Below are 25,632 nucleotides of genomic sequence, written 5' to 3' on the forward strand. Positions count from 1 at the left end.
TCAAAGCTTTGGATTAGGAAATAAAACTGTATTTAGAGCATTATGAACAGTACGCACTGTGCTGTTGTTCTCAATTTCCATGAAAATTGTACAAAATAGGACTTAAAACTTATATATAAAAATAAAACACATTTTTCTATTGTAGCAGTGTCAGTGAAAGGAGGTGCTTCACATTCAGAAAATGTCAAACAAAATATTACATAATGAGATTTTTTTGTTTGTTAGTTTTATATTTATTTTATATGAGGTATGCAATTTTGGCAACCCTGTTTACAAAAAATTTAGCTGTTTGAATACAGGTTTATTTTTGGTGCTTTTTTGCTGTTGCTGATTTTATTTCCATGTAATAAACATTAAAGAATCATACAAATTCAATAAATAAAAAAAATGCACAAAAATATGCCAGAACGTTGCAGATTTAGCCTAAATTTAAGCTCCCTCGGTATAAGAGCAAGCGAGTTTGGGACTTCCCATAAATTAAATAAAAACATATTTGTATGCAACAGACATTTCAGGTTTTCAAAACTAGCCGTTTCATTCTGTTAATTTTATATTAGATAATAGTTCATCTTTCACATATCTTATCATTCTCACTCTAAAGAGCATATTTTTACCTAGTAATGACACACAAATCTGTACCCTATTCACAGAAAGTGCCAAGATATGTGGACCATAAATATGTAGTTTACCGAACTGATGTAAACTCCTTGGTGGACGTCTCCAAACTGGCCCTCACCGATACATCGTCCTAGCTCGATTCTCTCCCGCTGGATTTCATAGTCCTGAGCTACAGATAAAAAAACACAACAAGCCAAATGCTCATCATCAAATCAATCTACAAACCACAAGCACTGACCTAGAAAAGTCTTTATCCTCAAGTTCTTGGTCTGACCATATTTACATTTAGAAAAGCTCTTTAACCACAGAAGAATGACATGCGTAAACATGAGCAGCTTAATGACAATATTTGCTGAATGCAGAGGACAGCGGATTATCAAATCATCTAAAAGTTGCCAATTGTAGTTTAGAAACTTGTGCTTGTATGTAAGAGAAGTCTACAATAAATTCTGTTTTAAATGTTGTGTAGATACAAAGATACAATGAAAACACAAATACATGATTAAAAGAAAAGAAATGCACCATTAATATTAGAAAATAAATACTTACAAATGAGCAAATAAAAATTCTATTGTTTGGCTTCTCAACTTTACATATCAATGACTTCTGCAGACTATCAGCTCTTTAAAAGTACTGAATCCCATGGAGATAATGACTGAGACATGTTTATATTGTTATTTATTATATTATTGCCAGATTTCTGATGAATCATATCTCCTCCATGTTCATTTGAGTTTTTTTTCCCAACCAGCTGTAACCACATGTACAAATATTTTTTTTCTTCAGTTGCTTAGTTTCTATTTATGTAACATCAAACTGGGTAGCTCCGCCCACAGTGAAATCTCATTGGTCCAAAATCACACTCCAAATAACTGTATATTAAACATTAAATAGGTCTATGTTCTGATTGGCTGCGATTTCATCACATTGTGTTTTGCCTTTAATGCGAGGAAATTATTATGCAAAATATTTGTATTTTATTTCTATTATTATTTATAATTATATACAATTACTATTAAATTCAATTATTTTCAATGATTAATTCTCATTCCTGTAATGCATTGATTTTTATTATTTATTTTATTATTTTTTTATTGCCATTATGCATACATTAAAATTTAAATAATGAGAATATATTATTATTATTATTATGTATTTCAGTAATGAAAATTATATATATATATATATATATATATATATATATATATATATATATTTTTTTTTTTTTTTTTTTTCATTATGGTCACGAGAATTGTGGGTCAGGATGCTTAATTGTGAGAATATTGTCACAATGTAAATTAAGCAATTCATCTGGTTTATATACTTTAAACGGAGTGCTATTAAAACCTGCATTAGCCAATGATATGTTGAGGAACCTGTTTACTAAAACAAACCACAAGCAAACAACAAATCAAACAGAGAGAGAGAGAGAGAGAGAGAGAATGAGAGAAAGAATTCGAAAAGAAAAGAGACAAAGTGAGAGGCAATAGAAAAACAGGGATGCCGTTACCTGCTTCTAATCCATAGCATTGGGCTGGTTGTTAAAGAGAAAAGTGAGAGATTTGCAGTTTAGTTCAGAATAAAAGCACAGAATGAAAGACAGAAACAGAAGGGTGAGGTGTGAACAGCTGGACTTGTGAAAGACACAGGAATGGACTGTTAAATGTCAAACTTTTGCATGTATTCAGCACTTAAAAAATAATAGTTCACCTACAAATGAAAAAAGCACCATAAAAGTATCATGTAAGTGGTCTATATGAATTATGCACTATATTCCAAGTTGTCTGAAGCCATACGATAGCTTTGCAAAAGGAAAAGACTAAATTTGTAATCGTTATTCTCTTACAATCTCGACATCAGACTGATCTCATGCACAATATGTGACCGTGTCAACATTTTAGCAAAACGAAATTAAGTTCTGTATTACACGTTTGGCTGCAGTTTCCCAGTGAAATGTCCAGCGGGGGGCACCAAAAGCGAGTGAAATAGTGTGGAAATCAGACGAGATTTATTTATGATTATTTTTATATTTTTGCATGCCCAATTCCCAATGCGCTCTAAGTCCTCGTGGTGGCGTAGTGACTCGCCTCAATCCGGGTGGCGGAGGACGAATCTCAGTTGCCTCCGCGTCTGAGACCGTCAATCCGTGCATCTCATCACGTGGCTTGTTGAGCACATTACCGCGGAGACCTGGTGCGTGTGAAGGCTCATGCTATTCTCCAGAGAAATAGCAATGTCTGACACATGAATGAATCTTTCATTTGAGTAAGAATTGTTTGATTCAGTTCTGAATGATTTGTTGATAAATCAGTCAATGCAACTCGCAGACTAAATTAACTGGCGGCAGTAATGAACCCTTTAAGCTCTGAAGGTAACCCAAACCCAAAATTAAAGGCCTATAACTCGACAAAAACAAACAAACAAAAAAACAAGGAGGGTCAAGTGTTTGGTATCATTGTATAGTAAACTTTTTAAATTTTTTAATGATATAGATTATGACACAATCTGAGACTCTCAGCCTAAGAAACTGCTGAAAAATCACAAAAAAGGCAAAAAATGTACGTATTTGACATTAAATATCTTGTGGTATAAATAAGATGGCACAGAAAAACTGCTTTTGTTTTGTTCCCAATCACGTAACTGTATCTGAGAAAGATTTTGTGTTCATACGACAAAGCAATCAAAAGTTACAGCATTAAAAAAATTATTTATCATAGTGTCCAAAAATGTCTCCATGTGTCCAAAAGCCTCTCCAAACAAATAAAACATATAATAATTGTACATAAGAACTAATTACACATGCAAACACAACAATGACTAAAGGTTTGTATAGCATGCAGACATGATTTTAGTAATGAGATTTCACAGAATGAGTTTCATTCTGTGCCATTTGAGTCATCATTGAGTCTGTGTCATGTATTTGGCGCCATCTCCTGGTGGCCATTTGTAACATTGTACTTCATGTGGATTATCTAATGATCTATGCATCTGATTATCTTGTGTGTGGGCTCGTTTGAAAGATAATCACCTCCTCTAAGTAATGGTGTGATATTTTATTTTCTGTTTATTTTCCGTGAAGTTACAAGCAAAAACGCGGCATTTAAGCAACACCAACATAATTGTCAAAAACATATACTTAGCTAATACTCGCTATATTTTTGTCTCACGTCTATTTGATCAGTTTGATGTTTTTACTCTATTGCAATAATATGTACAGTGCAATTATTTTTATTAATTTGTTTTTATAAATTATCAAAACGAAACACTTCTGATTTGTCTGCAAATTTCAAAGCACTTGTTCAGTTTTGGTCATAATGCCTACATGCATTGGAAAGTAGAGCTTCTAAGCTTTCAAACGATACCTGTTTCGTGTTGGTCAAGACTGTAGTTATTAATATATTGACTATTTTTGCTGCGTGTCTGCAACGAGCTTAAAGGGGAAAGATTTTCAGTAAATAATGAATGAATATTCTGTCAATTTCAGACACAAAGCTTTGACTTCTAAACACTTGGAATATAGTCTTATTGACTACTTTTTGGATACATTTATGGTGTTTTATGTCCTTTTTTGAAGCTAAACAGTTGTGGTCACCAATCATTTGCATTATATAAAAAAAAAAAGCAAAGCAATGTGAACAGTCTTCAAAACCTCTCCTATTGTGTTCCATGGAAGAAAGAAATTCATACACATCTGGAACAACATGAGGGTGAGTAAATGATACCAGGAATTTTAATTCATTGTTCAACTATACCTTTAAAGACACAATCATAACACACATTTACAGTCTGTGTTCAGAATGAGTGCTTGTACAGACTATATGTAAATCACACACTCGTGAGACTTAGTGCAAGGAGACAGTGACTCACACACATGTTTATCTAGCAAAATAAGGAGATACATAGACTTATATTTTCTAGCTAATTAAACATACTACAGACTAACCCAAATCTACCCCTATAATAAAAGTATTTACTTTCAGCATGTATATATATATATATCCCTTTAATGTCCAAAAATGTGATCTGTTTTAATTTCAGTCCCAAATGTCCCAAGCCATCTAAAGTTTGATAGAAACTGCAGTATGAGAACGTGTTTCCAAAAGGAATATTCTGGAATCTCAGAGCTGGATACTTTACATTTTATTTGCCGCCACATCAACAAACTCAACAAGCCAGACAGGGAAAAAAATAGGTCAGGATTTGGCTCAGAAAGCATTTCAATCTGGACGGCAACATCTGGATCCCGCGCAGACAGCAGTCACGCACACTTCATATACGGCACGAGTCAAGGGTACTTACTAGAGGGCATGGTGTAGGTGTCTTCTTCATCTATGATTTCTGCGTAGTCGTCTGTTTCTGCAGGGAAGATAGGCAGGCAGTGGTCAGTTTCACACACACACAGGCCAAATAACGCCCACTCAGCCACTACACACACACTAAACACACGTAACCTTCCACTACAGAAACTAGAGCCGAAAATAAGACCTCTATGAAGACACACAAACACAAAAATGTAAGTGCACTTCTCTCTTTTAAACTCTCTGAACTCATTCTGTGTAACTCTGTGCATCTGTTTAACTGGCCAATCAGAGAACTCCGCTGTCAATCTAACTGGCCAATCAGAGAGCAGTTGTGTGTGGCTGTGCTCAAGAAAGACAAGGAAGTGACTCATAAAAAAAAAAGATTTAGTCCAACTGTTTTTCTGGGAGAAGTCACTTGCTGTTGTGCTGACTTCTCTAAATAATTGCTCCTCCCTTTTAAAGAATACAGAGATAAAAGAGTGACAGCTGGATTACACAACACAACTTGTAAAATATGAACAGATTACAAAAATACGCGTAGCATACGTTTACTGACTTGTAAACTGGGCATCACATACCAAACGACTGAATATCAATTCCAATCCCATCCAATCAAAAACGCATGAGATGTAAACAAATGAGAACACTGCTATTATAGTTGTGTTCCGAGTCGCGAAACGAACCAAGTGCATTTGGGTGCGGTCTTGGTGGGAAAACGTGGCCAGTATGGCCTCCATAATGCAATGCGAGTTGGAGGGGATTGTCATAAAAAGTTACGAGGTTGTGTAGTGTAATACAGCCTTTAGAATGCACTTCAAGTAGAAACATACAAAGCTACACACAACTACAATCTACACAAGGCTAACATAAGACTGTCTATCCAAATAATTATCCAAACATCTCTCAAGCGTGCAAACGCACAGCAGAAAGTGAGTTATAGATCACAGGAAATAAGTGAAGATTATTATTAGTCATTATTATTAAGTCAAACATTACCATCGCCACTTAGATCTTCTGCAGGTCCAAGGAGAGCATGCAAAGAGAGGAGAGAATGAGAGAATTTGAAGGTTTTGAGACAGATTCAACATGAATTTTAAACGCTTAAAATGGTTTTTATCCTCCTGGCAGCTCCTGATGTGAATGTGTTTTGTTCATGCTGTGTTTCTGAGGCTGGAAGTCATTAGTGTGGGTTATATTGGGTTAGAAGTGCAGCAGGAATGTGTGGGATCAGATTCAATGTGGACGTGGATACAGATCAGTCTGTATTGTTCTAACATTGGACTGAATCACTGCATGTGCAAATGTAAAATCTTTGATTATTACTGGAGGCAGGTTTATATATTTTAGCATAAATCAGCAAAAAAAGTTTTTTGTAATTTTATTAAATTTTTTAAATTCAATTAACGCAATTAATCATGTCCCCGGAACGTAATTGAAGCTTGAAGTACCACCTGTTTTCTCCAGGGGGCAGTAATCGAAACTCCAGCTATACAGGCAGCGCGCAGCTTATACAGAGAACAAACCAGACTTACGGACAGCAGAAAGCACAACATAAGGACAGATGTGTTCTTGCATTTAAACACATTTTGATGGAGGGCAATTCTGAATGCAGGGATCTCAAGAGGTGTTTTTATAAGTTTCAAACTACGTTAAACATGACATAGCAACCAAAACCGGTGTGTTCATGACGCAATGCAACAGAGACGCTCCAAAAGCGTCCGTCTGACGCAAGTGTACATTGACGCGTCCTTAGACAAGCCCTTTTAATAAATCTATTTCGGACAGATTGACAAATTGAATTGCAAAATGGATCGCTGTGAACTGTAGGCCAGTGATTGGCTTATGTTCAATAATATGGAAATACTCAGCGAGTATTGACGCTGACTATCACCCCTGGAGTTGCGAGTTCGAATCCAGGGCGTGCTGAGTGACTCCAGCCAGGTCTCCTAAGCAACCAAATTGGCCGGTTGCTAGGGAGGGTAGAGTCACATGGGGTAACCTCCTCGTGGTCACTATAATGTGGTTCTCACTCTCAGTGGGGGGCGTGGTGAGTTGTGCGTGGATGCCGCAAAGAATAGCGTGAAGCCTCCACACGCGCTATGTCTCCACTGGTAACGCGCTCAACAAGCCACGTGATAAGATGTGCAGATTGACGGTCTCAGACGCGGAGGCAACTGAGATTCGTCCTCCGCCACCCGGATTGAGGCGAGTCACTACGCCACCACGAGGACTTGGAGCGCATTGGAAATTGGGCATTCCAGATTGGGGAGAAAATAAATAAATAAATAAATAAATAAATATAACTACTTATAATTATTTAATCATTATATATTGAATTATTGCTGTTTGAGGGGGTTTCTCAGCAAATATTTATATATGCGATTAATTAAATCGGCATACCATGTAATAAATGTATTTACATTTTTTAATCGATTGACAACCCTAATGTATTTATACAGTATATATATATATATATATATATATATACATATCATTGATAGTAATTATATATAAATTATCAATAATTATTTAATTATATATTAATTAAATTATGTATTAATTAATTAGATAGACATCACATATGTTCTGAATGTATGCACTTCTCACTTCGTTCAGAATTTTGTGCAGAAAAATGATAGAACAGGTAAGAGCTAGTGTAAGAATGCACACACACACACACACACACACACACACACACACGGGAAACAACAAGTACCCTTAGGAGGAGACTCATGTGAACAGAGGACAAACGGAAGGAGAAAGCGGCGAGCTTTAGCAGTTTTTGTTGGCATCTGAACCACTGAGTCTTCAGTGAAGAACGACAGATGGAGAGAAAGAGAGAGAAGCAAGAGAATATGGCAAGAGAAATGGAACAAACATATTTATCTTACAGTCCAGTGGCAAAACATTTCAGCTCGATTCATGAATGACAAATTGAATATAATCCGTGATGCTTCGACTTTTCTGTATTTTTCGGAAGTATCGAGAAATGTAATGTCACTTTTTGAATCTGCACCATGATATCTGCGTTACTTTCCTATTTAATTAGTTTATTTAGAAACAACTGCAAAACCTCTCCATTCCTCATATTGTTGTTTACACTGCAACTGCGCAATCCAAAGTGACACATCAAGACAAAATCGTCTACACCGCAAGCAGTACGACATTTATACAGGAGCAGTATAGTTTCTGATTGCTGACCGTCTTGATGAGTCAAATATGTCCATAGAAAAAACACCACAAAAACACCTCAAACGTAACTTCCATAAAAACAATGATTCATCTACGCAATTAGAAACATAATGAAACAATAGTTTGGATTAATGCAATAATGTAACACACTTGTTAAGTTGTTTTGCTGATACAGGGCGTGTGCGTGTTACAGAGCTGTGCTCTCTCAGATACTGCACATCTGACCTTTTAAGTGACGTTAACAGACTATGGCGAAAATCTCAAATATAAACAGTCCACCATTAAAGTCACAAACCGTCAGTAAACACTGCGCTCATCCTGAGATCTTCAAAACAGCCAGACACATTCATGAGCCGAGTTAGAGATATCAAACATCTCAAAGCTCAAAAAGTTGATCAAAAACAATCTTTAAGTTATCAAATACCTGGGACATCTTGTAGAGGTCAAATGAAACGGGATTTGCAACACATTTAACTTCTGTATTGTGACATTTCGGTGCAAACAAATATTCAGAAGCAAATAATGAAAGGTGGGACTTGATTTAGTCCAGCGAGATTTGTTTGGATGATTATTACTTAATATTTTGGTTCCATACCCGTGTGACCTATGTGATGCCAGCCGATTAGAACATTTGTTTAAGAGGCGGAGCAAGTTTTTACATCTTGATGAAAGATTATGAAGACAAATATTTATTTTTCCTTGGAAAAATGTGCACAGATATGGTGCACAATAAAATCCGGAATGTGCATTAAGAAAGTAAATAGAGTCCATTTCGATTTCATGTTGACTATAATGCATAGGTCGACACTGTTGTATCTAATGCATCTAATTTAGTATCTAATCGGGTGTCTTACCTGACACAGAAATGGCACGAACTCCTGCTCGAATTCCCTCAAGGCGTTTCTCATTGTTGGCAAGTCTGTGGAGGAACAATTTAATTTACAAATAAAATGGTAATTACGATTTTTCTTTACATAACATAAAACATGTTGTTCGGAAGGTATGGTGATTATTTTACGAGTTACAATTTTGACCTACTGAGATCAATGTGCAAATTATATGACTCTCAGGGAGTCAAATTGTTTAAAGGAATTTCTATAGGCAATTTTGAATCTGTTGATATTCGTCTCGAGCAACAAATATTGTTTTAAACACACAGAAATGTTAATATTGTGAAATGTAGAATTAAAACGGTTTAAACCCCCAATATTTTGTTACCACTTTCTTTGGAGGGGATCAAACCTGTTATTAATTAATATTCTGTCTGACATCTGTTTATTGAGGAAAGGCGTTCAATAACTCAGGAATGGCAGTGATGTAAATGTATGACTTACTTTGGAATGGATGGAAGAGCTCTCTCGCCCTCTGTTGGACAGAAAAAGAGGAATCAAATGATAAAACACATAATATTTCACTACAAGCAAAAGTAGACCAACGGGAGCTTATTTTAATTAAATAGATTTCTATTTGTGTTTCATTAAGTGTATTGCAGCAGACAGCTGCGTTGTTTTATACAAGATTTGTTACTCAATTTTTTCCATTATTGGAAATTCTGTGGTTTACTGCCTCTTTCCCAGTCATGCTAAAAGCATTCCATAATGTACCAATGTGAGGAAGGCCTACCTTTCTGAGGTCTGATGATGAAGGACTGGGCGACGGCATTGAGCAGTCGACAGTAGCCGTCGATAAGGTCAGCCATGTTCTCAGCAGTAGAGAAAGAAGATGTGCTGATTGTGAGAGGCTGTGAGCAAAAGAAGAGAAACCAATAGTGATTAACAATGAAACACTATCAACAACACCAGATACATCCTGACGTTAAGCTACAACTGCAACAGCAACCAGCTGCACTGACCAACTACAGACACGCACAGCTACAGACACACCCACAAATGTTTTCAGACACTCACAAAATGTTAAGACACCCCACCAAAATACTCTGACACACCCACACACAGCTGACGACACACCCACAAATGCTTTCAGACACACCTAGACATGCCCCCCCAATGTTGTCAAATAACCACATACTGTTAAGTCACACCCCCAATAACTTTGACACACACACAAACTGCTTAAGACACACCTCCAAATGCTTTCAGACACAGCCACAAACTGCTGAAGACATGCCCCCAATGTTGTCAGACACGCCCACATACTTTTAAGTCACACCCCCAAAGAACTTCACACACACAATCTGCTTAAGACACGCCTCCAAGTGCTTTCAGACACACCCACAAACTGCTGAAGACATGCCCCCCAATGTTTTCAGACACGCCCACATACTGTTAAGAAACACCCCCAAAGAACTGACACACATACACACACACAAACTTCTGAAGACACACCTCCAAATGCTTTCAGACACACCCACAAACTGCTGAAGACATGCCCCCAATGTTGTCAGACACGCCCACACACTTTTAAGTCACACCCCCAAAGAACTTCACACACACACAATCTGCTTAAGACACGCCTCCAAGTGCTTTCAGACACACCCACAAACTGCTGAAGACATGCCCCCCAATGTTTTCAGACACGCCCACATACTGTTAAGAAACACCCCCAAAGAACTGACACACATACACACACAAACTTCTGAAGACACACCTCCAAATGCTTTCAGACACACCCACAAACTGCTGAAGACATGCCCCCAATGTTGTCAGACACGCCCACACACTTTTAAGTCACACCCCCAAAGAACTTCACACACACACAATCTGCTTAAGACACGCCTCCAAGTGCTTTCAGACACACCCACAAACTGCTGAAGACATGCCCCCCAATGTTTTCAGACACGCCCACATACTGTTAAGACACACCTCCAAAGAACTTCACACACACAAACTTCTGAAGACACACCTCCAAATGCTTTCAGACACACCCACAAACTGCTGAAGACATGCCCCCAATGTTGTCTGACCTACCCACATACTGTTAAGAAACACCCCCAAAGAACTTTCACACACACACACACACACATACATAAAAACCGCTGAAGACACCTTCAGAAACAGTAATAATAGTAACTAATCATTTAAACATCAAGATCTACGACTTCTAAATATAGGTCTAATTCATTAAGATCACAAGATGAGAAATAAAGATCTATGGTAAAAGGATAGCTCTAAAGAAAGAGACAGAAAGGACAGAATGAGAGAGGAGAAGACAAAAAGACAGAGAGAGAGACAGACAGCGAAACCAATAACCATAATAACAGTGGCGGACTAAAATGATAGCACTGTAAGAACAGTATTGAGCTGTATCATCATCCTGCCGAGTCATAACTCACAAACGAAACACTTCCAACAGTATCTTCAAATGGATCTGACGTGCTATTGAGCCAAAACCCCATCACACGTCAACACAAAAAAACAGCCGGATTTCATTCAAAGAATTTCTGCATCAGCTTCTCATTGGGTCTACAGCAAAGTCCCTTTAAGGCAAGTCAGGTCACTCAGCAACCATGTTCGTAACAGGCCCAGGTAGCTATTTTCCATTATTACAAGCACAGCTCCTATCTACCTGAATGGGGAAAGACAGTGTCGTTTACCTCAGCGGCTCCTGCCACGTCCAGCTGTAAGACGCCCTTCCTGTCTTTCTCCTCCACACATGAGTACTGGATACTCTGCACCTGTGTGAAGTTAGCCAGGTGTGTCGGCTGAAAGAGAGGACGGATCCGCGGGTGATGAATCACATCTCTATGACGTCAGTACACAACAGAAGACTAACAAGGTTACTTATTACAATATTGAGCAGTTAGCTTGGCGACATACTTGCATCTAACTCTTTTTGGAATCAATTGTGAGTCTCCAGCGTACATCACATGGGAACACTATTTGGTTCCATTGCGGTTAGAACACTGCCTTAGAAGTCAGTTGCCTATGTAGGCAGTTGACAGCAAGGCAGCTCAGTAGGTTGTCGACTGATCTAGAGTGTTCAAATATTTAATATTTCTCACCGTTAAGCCCTTGTCTGTCAGGTAACTGATTCCCTCCTCTGGTCCAATAGCAAGATCTACTGATATCACCCAGCTCGACTAAGAGACAAAGATAGACAGAGAGCTGTGTGTCAATGACAGAATTCCATAAACAACTTTAGGATTTATTTAAAGGAATAGTTCACCCCAAAAGGATTAGGATTAGGATTAGGTAGTATGTTGTCCTCGGTCATCTTTTTTCCAATCAATGAAAGTAAAAGAGGATAACATTCTGCCTAACATCTCCTTTTGTGTTCCATGGACGCAAGAAAGTCATATTGGTTTGGAACAGCATGACGGTGAGAGTAAATGATGCCAGAATGCTCATTTTTTAGTTAAACGTTATACATCAGTAAATGTAATTCCTCCAATGGCCAATAGAGAGCACCAGTCGGCCAGTCATAACAGCCAGTGCCCTTTGTAGAAATGAACTGACGTACCCCCAAAGCACATTGAAAGCACTCTTTGTCGAATCTGTACACGGGTGCCAGGATTTCAAAAAACTTCAGTATGCTTTGCTCGTCGTTCAGGTTGGCGAACTGTTTAAACGTTTGTTGGATCTGTTTCCTAAGAGTTTTGGCCTGAAACACAAAGAAAGAGAGAGAGATCAGTGTTACTGTACATCTCACACACTGAATCAGTGGAAAAACTTGTCCAATACAATATTTTTCAACTTAAAGATGATTAAAAATGACTTTTTTTCACTCCAATACCATCATGTTGAAATATAGTTGTTCTGAGTGGTTTTTAGTGTGCTTCTATGCAATTTCAGGAGTGTTCTGAGTGGATGCTGGGGTGTTTAGATGGTTGCTAGTCTGTTTAGTGTGTTCTAGGTGGTCGCTTGTGTGTTCTGTTTGACCGCCAGTGTGCTCTGTTTGACCGCCAGTGTGCTCTGGGTGGTCGCCAGTGTGTTCTGGGTGGTCGTCAGTGTGTTCTATGTGGTCGCCAGTGTCCTCTGGGGGGGTCGCCAGTGTCCTCTGGGGGGGTCGCCAGTGAGTTCTGGGTGGTCGCCAGTGAGTTCTGGGTGGTCGCCAGTGTGTTTTGGGTGGTCGCCAGTGTGTTCTGGGTGGTCGCCAGTGTGTTCTATGTGGTTGCCAGTGTGTTCTGGGTGGTCGCCAGTGTGTTCTGGGTGGTCGCCTGTGTGTTCTATGTGGTTGCCAGTTTGTTCTGGGTGGTCGCCAGTGTCCTCTGGGTGGTCGCCAGTGTCCTCTGGGGGGGTCGCCAGTGTGTTCTGGGTGGTCGCCAGTGTGTTCTGGGTGGTCGCTTGTGTGTTCTAGATGGTCGTCTGTGTGTTCTATGTGGTCGCCAGTGTCCTCTGGGGGGGTCGCCAGTGTGCTCTGGGTGGTCGTTAATATGTTCTGGGTGATCGCCAGTGTGCTCTTGGGTGGTCGCCAGTGTGTTCTAGATGGTCGTCAGTGTGTTCTATGTGGTCGCCAGTGTGTTCTGGGTGGTCGTCAGTGTGCTCTGGGTGGTCGCCAGTGTGTTCTGGGTGGTCGTCAGTGTGCTCTGGGTGGTCGCCCGTGTGTTCTGTGTGACCGCCAGTGTGTTCTGGGTGGTCGTCAGTGTGCTCTGGGTGGTCGCCCGTGTGTTCTGTGTGACCGCCAGTGTGTTCTGGGTGGTCGTCAGTGTGCTCTGGGTGGTCGCCCGTGTGTTCTGTGTGACCGCCAGTGTGTTCTGGGTGGTCGTCAGTGTGCTCTGGGTGGTCGCCCGTGTGTTCTGTGTGACCGCCAGTGTGTTCTGGGTGGTCGTCAGTGTGCTCTGGGTGGTCGCCCGTGTGTTCTGTGTGACCGCCAGTGTGTTCTGGGTGGTCGTCACTGTGCTCTGGGTGGTCGCCCGTGTGTTCTGTGTGACTGCCAGTGTGCTCTGGGTGGTCGTCAGTGTGCTCTGGGTGGTCGCCCGTGTGTTCTGTGTGACCGCCAGTGTGTTCTGGGTGGTCGTCAGTGTGCTCTGGGTGGTCGCCCGTGTGTTCTGTGTGACCGCCAGTGTGTTCTGGGTGGTCGTCAGTGTGCTCTGGGTGGTCGCCCGTGTGTTCTGTGTGACCGCCAGTGTGTTCTGGGTGGTCGTCACTGTGCTCTTGGGTGGTCTCCAGTGTGTTCTAGATGGTCGTCAGTGTGTTCTATGTGGTCGCCAGTGTGCTCTGTGTGGTCGCTTGTGTGTTCTAGATGGTAGCCAGCGTGTTCTGGGTGGTCGCCAGTTTGTTCTAGATGGTCGTCAGTGTGTTCTATGTGGTCACCAGTATGTTCAGGGTGGTCGCCAGTGTGTTCTGGGTGGTCGCTTGTATGTTCTAGATAGTCGCCAGTGTGTTCTAGGTGGTTGTTTACTGGTCCTAACCATAAGGGGCCATTATTTGCAACTTTTTGTGCTGTTTTTAAATAATTTATATGTAAACATGGTCTAAACAGACATCTTTGACTGTTGTGCCGCGTCTCACCGCTCTTGTGCTGGAGCTCCGTGTTTTTAAGACCCTGAATCAAGTTAAAAAGAATTTGTGTTCTGTTCCATCTGGTGCGCTTCATCTACCTTTTTTAGTGCAAGAACACATATTCGGACTGAACGGCCCCTTAGAATGAGCAATAGTGATGCTATTCTTTTTTTTGTTTTATGCTTAAGCAAGGCCACTTTCATATGACAGAATTACTCATAATTCAAACTAGTAATTAGAGCAAATATTGTCATAGCTTTCACCTTATTGAGCTGTCAATCACATAAGACACACAGTGATCTCTCACTCTTCTCAACAACACTCAAACTGAATATCAAGTCGACACATGCAGAAATAACTTTACATGTGCAAATCTTGAACTAACAGCACATTAGATCTTTCCGGTAGCACATTTCAGGGATATCATCTGTAATCTGGCATTATGGGTGAGTTTACAGTATTTCAGGAACAGATAAACACCGATCATATCAGATCCGCTGGAACATGTGATCGGTCAATTCAGAGGGCCGGTCCACCCTTCCTGACAGGAAGTGCCGCTCTGTATCTGGCCTTACATCTGTGGAGGAATTATGGGAAGGGTCTGACAGACCAAACTCAGAGTGAAATGCAAGTTTTCTTTATCTGCAGCCTGAAAACAGAGCCCCTTAAAATCTTCAAATGATCATTCGAGGCTCTTTATTACGTAATATGTGAAGTATCACAAAGTACTGAGCTTTTTAGACCTCAACCAGTCCAGTCCCCTATCACGTTCATTGTCTGGAAAAGAACAGCTTAGTCATTCTTTTAAACTTCTCATTTTGTGTTCTGCAGAAGTCAGTCAGTCATACAGGTTTGGAACATAAAGGTGAGTAAATGATTTCAGAATTAAATTTTTTGGGTGCACTGTTCCTTTAAGAGTCCTCTCTGCTGTGAATGCGAAAAAGACAGACTATTAAAAATGTCACATTCGAGCAGAATTTGACTGATGTCAGCATTCAGTCTTGTGGTTGGTGTGAAAGACGGCTGTGCTGATAATTGAACCCCATTTCTAACTTAATCATATGGCTGTGCTCCATAAACAGAAGCTGGGAAGCTCTTCTTTGGAATGCATTCGTTAAAACAACATTTCTAGGAATCACACGGATTAATAGTTATAATCCGCCTTAATGAACAGCTCTCCAAGTATATAACAGTACGGCTGATGATCTCTGGGGGTAAACAGAATGTGTGGGTATGTGTTTGTGTGTGTGTAGTACTTGACTATAGTTTAGGGACACATTTGTCCCAAAAAGTGAGCTAAATATATTAAAAAAAAAAAAGTCGAAAAAGTCATTTTGGGACATCCTTATTTGGAAAAACAATCTTTTTATATATATATATATATATATATATATATATATATATTGTACTTAGCTTTATATAAATCAACATGCCTTAATTCTATGGTATGTACCCATTTATTAAGTAAATGTGTGTGTGTGTGTGTGTGAGATATGGCCAATTGTGATTATTAAACAGCAGAAGGATGTAATTTAATTAAATAATATACAGTCACATGTGTGCCACAGAATGAATGAGAGGCTCCGTCCTGCTCTGTCATCTCCTTCACACACACACAAGCATGCGCGCACACAAACACAACACACACTTCTAATGCTTGATTTTCATGCAGTGTGTCCAATAGTATCCATCTGCAGAGCCACAGATCAGTGTGTTTAGTGTATAATCGGCTGTGAACTCTCAAATGACCGTTTTCACCGTTGCAGCTCGGAGATTTCAGATCGCGAGTCACGGGAAGCTTGATATAACGAACCCTTCACAAACAAGAAGAACTTCAAAGGTCTTTCAAAATAAAAGTCCCACTGAAATAAGAGCTCTCTTCAACCGGACGCGTGGAATTGAAGACATTACGACAAAAAATATTACTACTGTATAAAAGTGTCATATTTAAAGTAGTCGCAATAATACTCATGATAACAATAATATAATATTAAATGGTTATATTATTAATATTATTATCTGTATGCAATATCACATAAGCAAGTGTACTGAATATCAGCATGTTGTGATTCAGCCATAGCAGTCTTTTGCCTCAGATAATCAGATTGTTTTCATTTAATGTTGTCATTAATACTGTAAAGCTCTGTTGTGCATCTTTTTAGTTTTATACCACATAACATTTAATTCAAACCTTTAACATGGAATCCAGAACAATTAAAAAAAGAAATGGCATAATTTGTATCTCTGACTTTAAGCAGTTCTTTTAGTCAAGTTATTTTCAGTATCAGAATGAGCTTTATTGCCATGTATGCTTAAAAATACGAGGAATTTGTCATGGTGCCAGAAGCTTCCAATGCAAGAGAATGCAATGTATATACATACATACAAACATATACATTCAAACATATATACATATAGTGACATAAAAAAATGATAAAAAAATAAGATATAACAGATGAAAAAAAAAGAGATATATACAATAGCACAATAATGTTGTTCGAATATTAGATAGTGCAGATTATGTTTTTATTATTATTATTTTTTATTATTATTTGGTAAGTAATTTTTTTTTTTTTTTTTTAGAGCCTCTTCTAAATGTTGACATGCAAAAATGTTATTATTTTTCTAAATATTCTGCTTCTCAGATTTTTGGCTTTTTGGTGTGTTTTGGGGTAATGCAATTTTTGCTCCAGAAAATGTTTTCAGAAATGTGGAAAAAGATGTTTTGATTTAACTATTTAAAAAGATTTCAGACTTCCTTTTTCATGTTCCAAAAGAGAGGAAACACAATCGCAAACGTAAAAAAAAATATTTTGTGTGATTTGAATGAAATCACTATTTTGTGAAAGTGTTTCGCTGGGGGCTGGGGTACATTTCTGGGGCAGTAAAATTACACCTCTTCCCCGTCCACTTGCCCACGCACACCTTTAAGGATGACCCTTAAGGTCAAAGGACAACCCCAATTTTTACGGAGCATCTGTGTGTGGGGTGTGAGTGTGTGTCTCAATAAGAGTGGGGTCATCAAACTATTCTTACGCCAGCTGCACACACACGGCAAGCGTCACTATTACTTTTGTTCATACTTAAGGTTAGTGATTTGAACAAACCCCAAACTGTCCTGCACTGTTTGTGGACATGAATGATATCTCAAATCATGTGGCTTGTACCAGGTTGGACTTGTGAATCAGAAAGCATCATCTCACCTTTACTGATTCCAATAAACTTTTGGGGAAGAATCGTCTAAGTCCAACATCTTTCCTGTGAGACAGACAAAACAGAACAAAAAAATGTCATTGCAGTCTTAAAGACATTGAGCTGGTTTCATGAAGACATCTTTAACACCATGTTGACAATATGTTTGAATCTTATTGCATTAAATATCAATATCAAAACAAGTGTCACCTGCAGCTTTTCTCAGAACTAACTTTTAGTTTTTACTAAGACTTTTAGGCAGTTGTTGCCAGGGTGATTTTTAGTGACTTGAAAATGAAAATGTTGCCTTCACAGGCAGGGTAACGCAGCAGGACGTTAAACAGGTGGTGTCTGCTTCCCTACAGCTGCTTTCTGAAAAGCTGTCACTCAGATCAGGGTTTCTTTGTGATTGGTGTGCACTCTCTGCCCTGTCCTGCACCCTGAGGGGTCAGTACACTCTACGGGCCACTGGACGGAATGACCCGGAACTAATATACACACGCGTATGTCAGACAAAGTGGAGCGCAAGAGAGGGTAATGTGTGTGTGTGTCAACAGAAAGGCTTGTCAGTGTATAATAAACATTTTTATGTTATTGGTGCATTTTGATTTTTTATTTAGAGTAAATAAAAATAATACTTACTCTAACAGTTCATAGTTGGATTTTTTATCCAGAGCATTTCCTCTCATCTCTCTGTAGAACCTCCTAAAAAAGGGCAAAAACACAAAATCAACACAAACATCTTCCTGCTCAAGAGTTCTGCTGGTACTGAAATTTCAGCAGGAGTTTCAACAGACCTGATCTCAAGACAACCCAGCTTGAGTGCTATTTCCTGCTCCACCTTATCGGCGATCTCTAACATGTAGTCATTCTTCACCTTTAGAGAAACAATAAGAAAATAATATGATTGTTGAGATTTTTTACATTATTTTAAACCCAGAAAAATGCAATTAAATATTTTACTGCAGCAGTTGAGGATTTTTGTTTAAAGGAAGCTTGGAAGGAGGTTTGGAAGTAATGCTAAGAAAGGAAGGAAGGAAGTTTGGAAGGAAGAAAAAAAGAAGAAAGTTTGGAAGAAAGAAAGTAAGAAAGAAAGAAAGAGAGGATGGAAGGATGGAAGAAAGAAAGAAAGGTTTGAAAGGAAGAAAAAAGAAGAAAGTTTGGAAGGAAGGAAGGATGGATGGATGGAAAGAAGAAAGAAAGAAAGAAAGAAAAGGGAGGTTTGAAAAAGAAAAAATAAGAAAGTTTGGAAGAAGGAAATAAGAAGGATGGAAGAAAGAAAGAAAGGAAGGATGTAAGGAAGGAAGCAAGGAAAGAAGAAGGATGGAAGAAAGAAAGAAAGAAAGAAAGAAAGAAAGGAATGAAGGTTTGAAAGAAAGAAAAAAGAAGAAAGTTTGGAAGGAAGTATGGAAGAAGGAAGAAAGAAAGAAAGAAAGAATGAAAGAGAGGATGGAAGGATGGAAGAAAGAAAGAAAGAAAAAAGTTTGGAAGGAAGGAAGAAAGGAAGGAAAGAAGGTTTGGAAGGGAGGATGGATGGATGGGTGGGTGGAAGGAAGAAAGAAAGGAATGAAGGTTTGAAAGAAAGAAAAAAGAAAAAAGTTTGAAAGGAAGAAAGAAAGAAAGAAAGAAAGAAAGAGAGGATGGAAGGTTTGAAAGAAAGAAAAAAAGAAAAAAGTTTGGAAGGAAGGATGAAAGAAAGGAAAGAAAGTTTGGAAGGGAGGAAGGATGGATGGATGGGTGGAAGAAAGAAAGAAAGAAAGAAAGAAAGAAAGAAAGAAAGAAAAGGGAGGTTTGAAAGGAAGAAAAAAATAAGAAAATTTGGAAGGAAATAAGAAGGATGGAAGAAAGAAAGAAAGAAAGAAAGAAAGAGAGGATGGAAGAAAGAAAGAAAGAAAGAAAGAGAGGATGGAAGGAAGAAAGAAAGAAAGAAAGAAAGAGGATGGAAGAAAGAAAGAAAGAAAGAAAGAAAGAAAGAAAGAAAAAGAAGTATGGAAGGAAGGAAGGAAGGATGAAAGAAAGAAAGAGAGGATGGAAAGATGGAAGAAAGAAAGAAAGGAATGAAGGTTTGAAAGAAAAAAAAAAAAGTTTGGAAGCAAGGAAGGAAGGATGAAAGAAAGAAAGAAAGAAAGAAAGAAAAAGAAGTATGGAAGGAAGGAAGGAAGGATGAAAGAAAGAAAGAAAGAAAAGGGAGGTTTGAAAGGAAGAAAAAAGAAGAAAATTTGGAAGGAAGGAAGAAAGGAAGAAAGGAAGGAAAGAAGGTTTGGAAGGGAGTAAGGATGGATGGATGGGTGGAAGGAAGAAAGAAAGAAAGAAAGAAAAGGGAGGTTTGAAAGGAAGAAAAAAAGAAGAAAATTTGGAAGGAAATAAGAAGGATGGAAGAAAGAAAGAAAGAAAGAAAGAGAGGATGGAAGAAAGAAAGAAAGAAAGAAAGAAAGAGAGGATGGAAGAAAGAAAGAAAGAATGAGAGGATGGAAGGAAGAAAGAAAGAAAGAAAGAAAGAAAGAGAGGATGGAAGAAAGAAAGAAAGAAAGAAAGAAAGAAAGAAAGAGAGGATGGAAGGTTTGAAAGAAAGAAAAAAAGAAAAAGTTTGGAAGGAAGGATGAAAGAAAGTAAGAGAAAGAAAGAAAGAAAGAAAAGAAGAAAATTTGGAAGGAAATAAGAAGGATGGAAGAAAGAAAGAAAGAAAGAAAGAGAGGATGGAAGAAAGAAAGAAAGAAAGAAAGAAAGAAAGAGAGGATGGAAGAAAGAAAGAAAGAAAGAATGAGAGGATGGAAGGAAGAAAGAAAGAAAGAAAGAAAGAAAGAAAGAGAGAGGAAGGAAGAAAGAAAGAAAGAAAGAAAGAAAGAGGATGGAAGAAGGAAGAAAGAAAGAAAGAAAGAATGAAAGAGAGGATGGAAGGATGGAAGAAAGAAAGAAAGGAATGAAGGTTTGAAAGAAAGAAAAAGAAAAAAGAAGAAAGTTTGGAAGGGAGGAAGAAAGAAAGGAAAGAAGGTTTGGAAGGGAGGAGGGAGGATGGATGGGTGGAAGGAAGAAAGAAAGAAAGAAAAAGAAAAAGAAGAAAGTTTGGAAGTATGGAGCTTTGAAAGGGAGGAAATAAAGAATGAAGGGAGGATGGAAGTAAGGAAGAAATGAAGAAATGAAAGAAAATATATAGAGGTGGCAAGAGAGGTGGTTTAGAAGAAAACAGAAAGAGAGACTTTATTATGACCTTTAATAACAAGTCAACAACACTGATATAATTCATAACAGATTAATAGTTCATTTACATTGAAATATGAATATATACTGTACCTATATATGAATGAATCAAAGTGTAACGACACTGCTAACTATATGAATGTACATTCATTATCTGTATAGTATAAACACATATAACAGGGCTCATCGCTAAGGATTTTTTGCTTCTGATTTTCACTGGCCCCAACACAAAAATGATAAATAGCTGTTTTTCCCATCATGGCTTCAAAAATGTGTCCGAAGATAAATATTTTGTACATATATTATGTTTTTAAAGCAATGTCCCACAAAACTGAATCCCATTTATAATTTGCAAGATATGCTTTATGCCTTGTGTAATCGCATATAAGCACTTTATAGATATAAATTCATAAATACATCATATTACATCAGCCGTCCTGCCATTTACACGTGAGTTTTTAAGTGAAGAGTTCTGTTGTGTTTTCGGTCACCCGTTTAGTCATGCAACTTCTGCCCACAGGATCAAAGATTTTATCACATTATCATGTCGAATTAATGTTTACGTTTTGAAACACTACCTAATTAAATGTATACTTACATTTTGGATATTGAGCAGCTTGTGACTTCCAGACACGTGTGTAACTGGGGTTTAACAAAGTTTATTACGTCTCATTCGGCGCTTCATCTCTAAAGGCGAATTAATGAGAGAAAATGTGCTTGTTTTTTTACAGTGGGAATAAAACTAGCGCTTTACGAGAGCAGATGCATGTGAAACAGTCTACGCTGCACAGAGAGATGATGATGATGAGACATATGCACGGAGAGACATGTATTTTCAGTCCTATAGAAAGAAACTGTTGTGGATTACTGCTTTTCACCAACATGTAAAAACGAAAAATGTGGGGATTTCACGCCCTGTGAACACGGAATGTGCGGGGATACTTAAAATGTTGCGCAAGACGTGCAATCCCGCTACGAAATTCATTAAGTGGGTTTTTTCCCTTCTACTTTCTGCACATTGGTAATAGCTGCTGCTAAGACACTTGGAAAAGAGCAAGCAGAGTGCGCTCGGTGTCCGCACGCGACTATGCCTTGGCGCGTCCAGTATATAATGCGCTTGCACATCTTTGCGAGATAAACAGAATCGCGCTCACTCGTCGGTTAGTTCGCTCAGTGTAATTTTTGTGCTCTCTCACTTGCACTAATGTTATAAATGGGCAAGTGACAGTTCTAGCAACTGGCCCGAATCTCTCTTTCACTGGCGCCGGGCCATCGGGCAGTCCTTATTGACGAGCCGTGTATAACCTTGTTTGTTATTAAAAGATATAATAACGTGTTACAGAGGCAGAGTGTGTAATAGAGAGACACTCTGAGATTGTTGTCTGTGATTCATGACCGTTCTGTGAGCTCGTTTTATTTGCAGAAAGCAGATGTCTGCAGTTTTATATAGTGATGCAGCACCAGGTGTTCTGTACCACTTCTCACAAACACAAACACTAAATCACTCTTCAAAACAATACATCACAGACGCGATTTATACAATCTGCCTGATCACACCACAGTTACTAACAGAGCGCTGCAACGCTCTTGTATTGTCTACATGATGAACGCTCTCCATAAAACTAATCCAGTAAATTATACTCAATAAAACCAAGTCAGCTGGGACACCGCTAGGAAATTGTGGCTTGGTTTACTATAATGTCTCACCTTCTGGCAGTCTGATTAAATAATGAGTCAGGATGTTAAAAATCATGGCAGATATTTCTTCGAGTTCATTCATCACACTGGAAGTGAAAGGTCAAGTCGAGTGCATTACATAATGGTTTACAGTATTCTGCGCAGTGCACTCTGATTGTATACTGAACCTTTACACACGGTATACTGCAGGAATAATAAGAATAGTATGGTGGTATGCTCTTCTGAACACAACCTTGCTAACTGCTGCAGCGGATGGAGACAACCTGAATCACGTCAAAGGAACGGACATGCATCACAAACTCAATGACCTACTTTAAACCTCACACTCACACACAGGTCTTGGGGCTATCACACACACTGACGTTATCTCATGAAGCTGTCTCGTGTTGCTGCGTTCAAGCATCAGTGCATCTCAGACACGAAGCCGTCAGTGCACCAGCGGACGGATGTGAGTGGATGCAGAAATGCAGCATGCGTGTGTGTATGTAGTGCAGCTGCAGATACACCGTAAGGGCACCTGCACCCACCTGCTGATAAAAATAGTTCAGTGTTGGTTTGTCTTCAGTAAACTGATGCAGGAAGCCCTTTGGCAGGTAACGGATCCTTAACTCATACCTGACAGAGACAGAGGGAAAAAGACAATAACATAACATAAATAAAACAGTTATGATAGGATAACTCACCGTATATCATACAACACTAAAAACACACATCTGTGCTCCTGAAGTTTACTAATTTTCTTTTCAATATAGTCTTTTGAGTAAAAGAGGTATAAAAAGAGAATTTTATGCTTATTAGTGCATTTAATATTTCCTAAATAAGCAATATTAATAAACTTAAGCGATAAATGTAAGTGATAAATGAATATAATAAAAAAAAACAATAATAAACGTGTTTGCATTAAATTTGTTGGTTGTTAATTTTTTTTGTTTACCCCGCACTTTATTTAAAAAAATTTCTCTGCAGTTTATTTTTCATTTAATTAAATACAATTTGTTAAATGGTTATTTTATTTTATACTACGGTTAATTTGTTTTCTTTTTAACATTTACACTATTGCTATTGTACTTTTTATGATTTATATGATTTATTTTGTACTATTTTATTGTAGCAGTTAAACTGCAAGTGATACAGTAATGCAATTATATACTTAGTAATAAAATAAAAACAATAATAAGTCAAACAGACCAGTGTTTGCATTAACCTCGTGCGCCCCTGTGTCCACATGTGTGGACATTGTATTTTGGCTTCACTATACGCGATGCATAATTTCAGTGAATAAAAACCGACTGAATACTGTTCACAAGACTCTAGACGTCATTTAAGGGTTAAACTTCTGCTGCACCGAGTCACGTGACACAACAACATGACATTGATTTCTGTGAAGCACTCCTACGGACACAGCGCCAACAAAAGTGTCTCTGGTAAGAAATCTCTTTATGTTTTTCCGTTGAAACTTGTTTGGTTGTAAAGAGTAGAGTCTCTAGTTTCGTTTGATATGCCACTTTAAATAATCTGTTCATTTTTCACGCATCAGCGCCCTGATAAACATGATGTCCACATATGTGTACACCGGCACCAAATTTCCTCAAAAGTAGGTTATTTTATTTTGAATAACTTTCAACATTAACTCATCTGTGGGTCATTTCGCTTCATTTTAATATACATTTTGTTATATTTTATTTTGTTATCACTGTACAATATGGTTATATTCATTAACATTAGTAAATGCATTAATATATATTCACTGTGCATTATCACATTGAGAATAAATGGGTTCATCTAAAAACTGAATAATGTTGCTTTCAGAGGCTTTATATGGAGTTAGGATGAAAATAAGGTGCATTTCTAACTGTTCTGAGATCAGTGCAGACAGACAGCACACTGGAGGTTAAGTTATTCACTAAATAGGGAGCAAGGGAGCATCCTATAGCTCTCTATGCAGCTAAGTGCATTCACTCCTAAAATCTGATCAAAAGTTCAGTTTCAGGCTGCAGATGATGTTTGGATCACTCAACATGTTTGACAGACATGGGACAATGATAATCAGTACATAGATTCAGAATTAATAATGTAACATTTTATTTTAACATGGTTGACAGTGATTGGATGATGCTGGACATTACTTTGAATCAGAATTAATTATGCTAATTTCTGATGTAATGTCTGTAACGTCTAAAAATATGAATAACCAACACTCCTGCAAACATAATAAACAATCTGATTTTAAAAATCTGACTTTCTGTAGCTTGGTATTATTTAAAACTTCACAACTTAGTCCCGCTGTGCACATATGTGGACGTCAATTTTTAGGAAAACTATTTGCTCTAGAAAAAACTTTTTTTTTTGCTTGTTTATTAGGTGCTATTAGCCAAAAATCAAAAAGGAAAATGGACACAGCAGTCACACTCGGGTCTCAGGTGGTTAAATTAGTTGATTGTAACTTTTGTTTTAGTTTACTCTTTTATTTATTTATATATTTATTTATTTTACTTTGCACTTATTAATAACTGAATTTAATTTTTGTACAATGGTTATTTTATTTAATCTATTTTGCACTATTTTTATTGGCAATAAAGCACACAAAAAGAAAGATTGAAAAAACCTGAATGAAGAAAAATAATAAAAGAGACTGATTGAGTAAAAGAGGTATAAAGAGAGAATATTATGTTTACTAGTGTATTTAATACTTCCTAAATAAAGTAATACAATTAAGTAATACAAATTTGTTGGTTGTTACTTTTTAAGTTTACTCTGCACTTAATTTTTTTCTCTGTACTAATTAAATGTAATTTTTGCATAATGGTTATTTTATTTTAAACTTTGGATGTTTTCTTTTTTACTCTACATTTGCAGTATTGTTATTGTACTTTAAATTATCCATTTTGTGCTACTTTTATTGTACTCAGTTATGCTACAAAGGCTTTGTCAATACAAACGAACGGTTATTGCCTATAGAGCACACCTAAATGAAATTCAGTAAAATGGGGAACATTACACACTGAAGTGTTAAAGATGCATCTGAATGACTA

The 25,632-nt window shown here is 37.9% G+C and overlaps 1 protein-coding gene across 9 annotated transcripts in view; it reads right to left on the reverse strand.

The window, feature by feature from the left end:
* ptk2aa (protein tyrosine kinase 2aa) overlaps nt 1–25,632 on the reverse strand; it is a 135,732-nt gene that overhangs the window by 32,032 nt on the left and 78,068 nt on the right. For 4 of the 9 annotated variants that reach the window (XM_051670956.1, XM_051670955.1, XM_051670947.1 and 1 more), the window contains 14 exons: nt 23,128–23,215; nt 18,502–18,581; nt 18,347–18,409; nt 17,716–17,770; nt 12,531–12,671; nt 12,073–12,150; nt 11,665–11,772; nt 9,735–9,852; nt 9,446–9,476; nt 8,966–9,030; nt 5,916–5,933; nt 4,918–4,974; nt 2,129–2,152; nt 690–787 (listed from right to left, as the gene is read on the reverse strand). In XM_051670956.1, coding sequence (XP_051526916.1) covers nt 690–787; nt 2,129–2,152; nt 4,918–4,974; nt 5,916–5,933; nt 8,966–9,030; nt 9,446–9,476; nt 9,735–9,852; nt 11,665–11,772; nt 12,073–12,150; nt 12,531–12,671; nt 17,716–17,770; nt 18,347–18,409; nt 18,502–18,581; nt 23,128–23,215 — 1,024 coding nt within the window. The remainder of the gene's footprint in view (nt 1–689; nt 788–2,128; nt 2,153–4,917; nt 4,975–5,915; nt 5,934–8,965; nt 9,031–9,445; nt 9,477–9,734; nt 9,853–11,664; nt 11,773–12,072; nt 12,151–12,530; nt 12,672–17,715; nt 17,771–18,346; nt 18,410–18,501; nt 18,582–23,127; nt 23,216–25,632) is intronic. The other 5 variants (XM_051670951.1, XM_051670952.1, XM_051670953.1 and 2 more) reach the window with 3 other exon arrangements.

Source organism: Myxocyprinus asiaticus, chromosome 34 (assembly GCF_019703515.2).
Source record: "Myxocyprinus asiaticus isolate MX2 ecotype Aquarium Trade chromosome 34, UBuf_Myxa_2, whole genome shotgun sequence".
In the NCBI taxonomy this organism is placed as follows: domain Eukaryota; kingdom Metazoa; phylum Chordata; class Actinopteri; order Cypriniformes; family Catostomidae; genus Myxocyprinus; species Myxocyprinus asiaticus.